Source organism: Rattus norvegicus, chromosome 10, assembly GCF_036323735.1.
Source record: "Rattus norvegicus strain BN/NHsdMcwi chromosome 10, GRCr8, whole genome shotgun sequence".
NCBI classification, from domain to species: Eukaryota; Metazoa; Chordata; class Mammalia; order Rodentia; family Muridae; genus Rattus; species Rattus norvegicus.
In genome coordinates, this window is record NC_086028.1 from 105,272,942 (window position 1) to 105,278,941 (window position 6,000).

The following is a 6,000-nucleotide window of genomic DNA, read 5'->3' on the forward strand; positions in this document are numbered from 1 at the left end:
AGGGACCGAGGGAAGGAGCTGCTGCAGAGGCTGTGAAGGAGAGCTTCTTACTGGTTTGCTCCTTGTGACTTGCTCAGCCTGTTTTCTTAGAGAACCCAGGACCACAAGCCAGGGATGGCACCACCCGCCCTGGGCCGGGCCCTCCCCATCAATCACTACTTAAGAGGATGCCCTACTGGCTTGCCGATCGTGTGGAAGCATTTTCTCGGTTGAGGTTCCCTCCTGTCAAATGACTTTAGCTTGGGCCAAGCTGCCATGAAACCACCCAGCACAGCCGCCTGGCCTTTTCTGGTCCACTTCATCTGTCCACAGTCCAGACCAGGTCTCCCCAGAAAGAACGTGGTCTTTGGAGTCAGATATGGTTCTGTTGTTCACCACATTCCCTCCCGTGCCTGTCTCCCCATCATCGGAGTCCGTCCTTCGAGCTCTGAGATCATGAGTCTGTGGTCAGTCTCAGTCTCAGCTAGGGACACAGGGCTAGCATGGACTCTTTACACAAAGTGGTATTTCCTAGAACAGGCCTTAGGGAAGTCTTGCCAAGAAGCAGGAACTGTGATTCCATTTCACAGGTGAGGGAGCTGACGCACAGGGCATCTGCAGCGGAACGTGGAACTTATGGCAGCTTCAGTTTTGATCCCTGCCTCTGTCGTGCCTCAGTCCCAAGTACAAAGGCCCTGACTTGGGCGGTGTATGAGTAGTTAGAACTGCACCTCTCATGCTCATTCCCATGGTAGCTGGAGGCTGTTCCTGGGCCACTACGCTGTTTGAGAACTGAGGGAATGGGCGGCTGGACCCCTACCCCGATTCACAACTGAACTTGGACCCCTGAGGGCAGAGTACACATATTCAGTTGTGACTGTCTGCCTGTCCCTCTAGGCTGTCCCTTCATCAGGCCTTTGAGAGACCCCTGGAGAGCGAGGGGACTTCCGACACACCCTGGCTTTTTATGTCACCTGTTCTTGATGTCATTACCAGGAGCCAGAAGGAGAAGAGCACAAATGCATGCCCCGCAGGAGGTCCAGGAGCACCTGCAGATCAAGGCAGGCCTCCTGAGTGCTTCGGCAGAAGCTCCAGCACAGACCTGAGAGACCCTGAGCCAGGCTTCCAGGAGCAGAAGGACCAGCAGTTGAAGGGAACTAGGTGTCAGGAAGACCCAGACCTCTGGCCTCCTTCTCCAGCCTGGGTATAGTCACCACCCTGAGAAGATCTCTGGGAACCCTCACCACTACACCCCAGAGGCAACAGTGACTGAAACTCCAGGAGGATGCAGCAGGCTTCGTCCAGTTTGGGCCAGTGGCTACCAGCCTCCTCCATCACTGGCTAGTCAGTGTGGTCACCATGCCCCAGCAGGACCACATTCCAGACCAGGAAGCACACACAAGCACCAAGAGTACATGAAGGACTTCAGGCCTCGGGTGCCCAGAGGCTCTGTGGCTGGCAGCCTGTACCAGCACCTGCAGCTCTTCCCTTCCCCCTCTGCTCAATACAGACCTGGTTCTGGCTTCACGGCTTTATCCTCATGGGTCATTCTGACTTCACCACCCCAGCCACAGTAGACTGTTTGTCATTCGTGGGGACAGCCAGGCTGCAGCCCCCAAGGTGCCTGCCTGCTGCTGAGCTTGAGAGACCTGCAGTGGGAAAGCCTCAGTTTTGGAGCAGGCTCAAGCGTGGGTGTTGGGGAGTCAGCTGCACAGAGGGTGCCAGATGGGAAGCTGGTTGAGGCCTATGGTGAGAAAGCCCCAGGCTTGGCTCCTCACTCCTCTTCCTGCCACCCTCTCACCAGAGAGAGCGTCAAAATCCCATCCCACCAAGAAGGCGGGTCTGTTCTAGCCTGGTGGCTTCTTCCCTGGGTGGCCTTAAAGGGGCAACTGAGGCAGGCCAACAGCATGGCTGCAGTAAGTACCCTGTCCTCCCACACACATTCTAGGTTCACCAGAGTGGCAGCTGAGGTGGGACACAGAGATGGCAGGCCTGTGACACATCTCCTGCCCGAACCCTAGTCCCCAGACTCCCTGGAAGAGAGGTGACAGGTGGTGGGTGAATACCCCTGGTGGTCTGGATGGGCTGAGGATCGGTGATAGAGGAAGGGGAAGGGTGGGTCTATGATCCCCAGACCCATGTAGATCCAGTCCACCGCAGTGACTGTCAAGAACCCTTGGGGGTAAGTCTGCTGCTGCAGTCTCTGATGGAGCTGGCAGCTTGTCCCCACCCCTGGGGGTTCAAGTTTCAGATATACTGAAGATACACACGTGGTCCTGTCACCAAGTAAGTGAGGTGTGGGGCAGGAGGAGGCAACCCCAGGGCCACCAGGGTATCCACATCCACCCACTCGCCCTCCCTGGTCTCTCACAAACATTCTATGCATGTGTGCACAGGAGCACGCATTCACACACATACACACACTCGTACGTGCGCGCGCGCGCACACACACACACACACACACACACACACACACACACACACACACACACACGTGCGCTTCACGATCCCTGGCATTCCTGTGGAAGCCAGAGCTGGAGGGCCTGCCTGCAGCTGGCCCCACCATCTGCCTTCCTAACTTGCAGACTTCTCCCTTCTCGAGCCCTGTCAAGCCAGAGTTGTGGAGGGGGATTTAGGGGTGGGGAGAAGCAACGACTGAAGCTCAGCCACAATGCTAGAACCTCAGGCAAAGCTTGATGTCAGGTGGGGAGTAAGGCCTGTCCTCCCCTCATGCAGCCAGACTCCAAAGGAGAAGTAGCTGAGGGCTTCACACAGGGCCCGGCACACAGCATCCTGAGAAGTGGGGCCCCAGAGGCCAGGGATCAGCCCTTAAGGACACCCTCACAGATGTGGACAGAGTCCCCTTCCAGGCCTCACTTGAGCAGACAGCTCCTCCCACTCCTGTGAGCCACCAGAGTGTGGCTGGGGACCCAGCCTGGTCACCCTGTCTCATCCATTCACCTCTCAACAGGAGACCTTTTCCCAGGACACACACAGGAGTCAGACCCCAGGGAACCAAGCACACTGATACCTCTTGGCTTGGCACTTTCCAACACTCAGGCTCCCCTCATGGGCAGAGTGGCCATGCCCCCCCTCTGCAACACTCCCTCCAGGGAGAGAGTAGCTCTTGAGGCAGCCGGTACAGCCAGAAGCTGCAAGGGCTCTACCCATTTCCCCATAAACTGAGGCGCAGGCCAGAGCCTGAGAGTGGGCTTATAGACAACTTTTATGCGATTTGTTCTGAAAGAAAATCAGTTATTAAATTACAACTCTTTGGCCTTTTGGATTATTCACAATCCAGTTTTGCACCGTGGAGTGTGTGGGCCCAGCTACTGGGGAGCCTGAGACTAGAGAATCACTGGGCCTGGGTTCAAGGCAACCCTGAGGAACATGGGCCTGAGGCTTTGTCACAAACAAAAAGAAGATTCGTCTTGGGCAACCATTACCACGCCTGCCCCACAGCATTTCCACTGTCCCAGAGACAGTCCCATACTCTTAGCCTCTAGTACCCGCCCTTCCCCACAAAACCCTGTCAGCCCTGCATGTGTATAGTTTGCCTGTTTGCCGACTCCTTCGGTGGACTCCACACATCACCGCTTTTCTCAGTCTCCTGCGTTTGGTTTGTCCAGTCCTGAACTCCCACATGTGCATCCTACAGAGCCTCTATCAAGAGCGCCTTTGTAACTCTCCACTTCTCACTGGCACGTACCTAAGACGTCCTATAGTGCACCCATGCCTATAGGTAACCCAGCACCAAGCTGCTTCCCACAGGAGCGGCCCCTCCCACCACCCCAAAAGCGTGTCCCCACCTTCCAGCACTCGCCGTGTCTTTGGAGTTGGCCAGCAGTGAGTAGGAAAGGACCTGATGGGCATTGGCTTGCCTTCTCCTAGTGACAGGTGGCATCAGCACCTCTGTGCACTGGCCATTTGTCAGCATTGGGACAAACACCTCTTCACATCATTTGTCTGTTGCCCATGTTGGAGTGTGTGTGGAACGCGGTCATTTGTAGCTGAGTTTCCAGTTCTTCTGGATCTTAGGAATTATTCTTAATTTTAATGCCTTACTATTTTCTTTTTTTTTTTTTCTAACCCTGAATCACTAGAAATATCCCTACTTTGAGCCCTGCCTTTGGCAACCCCTGTCTCTTGCCTTGGCCAGCCACTGTCCACATGTAATGGTTTCCCTGGTGGCCTCCCAGAATGACCTGGAGCAGTGAGAGCACAGATTCCCTGCAGGGGACCCACATGTGCCCCCCAAATTTAGAGGAGCACGCCTTTCCTGTGTGTCCCCAAACTACTAGCCATGGCCCTCCCAGACACTACCAGGATTAGGTAGAGCTCTAGCCCGGCCTTCAGATTGAGCAGGGGTGTGGGGACTCAGGACAGCATGCAGTTATCAGGGAGACAGACAGGGTCGAGCTTTGGGTCTGTGCCTCAAACATGCTAGAGTTTAGCGCATGGGGACCCTGCAGGGACACTGCATGCTTGGGATACAGGCCAGTGCTGTGATCCCCTGCTACATCAGTGATGACCCTAGCCCTCCAACCCCCACCCCAAGTGATGAGCCATGGCAGCCCAGATTTTACCTGGCTGAGCTGCTACAGGGGTCTGGGGTCATAGGGTACAAGGGCCAGGGGATGCAAACTCAAGGAGCAGGGTGGATAGAACATGGAATGTGGGCAAGTCTGGGTCGGGGTGGCCAGACACCAGTGCTTGAGGGCAGGGGGCCCTAAGTGCAGTGGCGTCTCCGCTCCTTCCCGCAGAACCTTAAAAATAGGGCCGCAGTGATGTCCATCTCAGCAGACCACAGCTCTCCAGAGCTAAGAATATTCTTGAACCTCTTAATAATTCAAGTCAGATCCAAATAGATTTTCATATTCACCCGCAGTTTCTGTGCCCCTTCCCAGCATCCCCACCCCCGTGCAGCAACTGGGAGAAGGTGGCTTCACCTAAACTAGTCGATATGTCACTCAGGACCCCAGCCATTCCCACTTCCTGCTCAGGTGGCAAACAGGAATGGTGGGCTGCTGCCAGGGCTGGAGTGGTCTACTATGATCTGGCCGTGGCCAACCCTGAGGAGAGAGGCCCAAGCCATTATGGCTCCTACATACTAGGCAGGTCAGGCTGGGGAACTTTGACCCTTCCTCAACACCTCACTAGAGCCACTTGCTGTCCCCTGGCTTTTAGGCCACAGGAGTATTGCCCTACTTCCTCAGAAGAGTCCTGGAAGGACTAAGTCTGGGGTTGTGACCTGGGGATTGTATCTATACAGGGCTCCAGCCTCTTGAATACTGAGTGTGCCTGGCCAAGTCACTCTGCCTCTGGGTGCCTCTTTCTTTAATAGTGAGATGGTGGGTGCAGTGTCTCCAGAATCAGCAGAACTTCAACCGGGACCACCTCCCCCCCCCCCCCCAGAGACAATGCCAGGGGGAACACACCCCCAACCCACTTGTCAGCCCAAGATCTAGTATCAAAGGTGAGGGGCAAGCATCAGCATGATAAGGTAGAGGATCGCCCACCCCAACAGCAGCCCAACCCAGCATCCCTGCTGCACTGCCCTGACCAGGTTCAGCAAGAAGTTTTACCAAATTATTCATTCAAAGCAGAAGCGCAGAATAGAGGCACCACTGACTTGCAGATGAGTGGCCCAAGAGGTAGTCAGGTGGATGTCGCAATGGTGATGGAGTAGGACTCTGCTTCCCATTCCCTGCACAGAGCAGGTGCCTGATGCACCAGGTCCTTAAGGGCTCCTGGGAAAGGGGAAGATGAAGTGCAGGAGCCCTGACTCCAGGCAGAGGCACTCATGGAGAGCTGGGAATGCGCTTGGGTTGGGTCTTGTTTTGTTTCAAACAAGGTCTCATCACAGCTGAAGTTTGACGACCTTGAGCCTCTGGTCCTCCCACCTCCTAGCAGTGGGGGGCGACAGGTCAGTGCCACCACACCCGTGCGATGGATCAAACCCAAGGCTCTGTGCTTGCTGGACGAACACGACCAAGTGAATGACATCCCGGCTTTGGTTTC

The 6,000-nt window shown here is 55.5% G+C and overlaps 1 protein-coding gene across 7 annotated transcripts in view; it reads left to right on the forward strand.

Annotated features, from left to right (window-relative positions):
* The window catches only part of Endov (endonuclease V), a 17,670-nt gene extending 14,402 nt beyond the window's left edge, over positions 1-3,268 (forward strand). For 3 of the 7 annotated variants that reach the window (XM_056984678.2, XM_056984679.2, XM_056984680.2), the window contains one exon: positions 877-1,506. In XM_056984678.2, the coding sequence (XP_056840658.1) occupies positions 877-1,189 (313 nt within the window). In that variant the 3' untranslated portion in view covers positions 1,190-1,506. Of the gene's footprint in view, positions 1-569 lie in introns of all 7 variants that reach the window. The other 4 variants (NR_174995.1, NM_001402063.1, XM_063269672.1 and 1 more) reach the window with 3 other exon arrangements.
* The last annotated feature ends 2,732 nt before the right edge of the window (positions 3,269-6,000 follow it).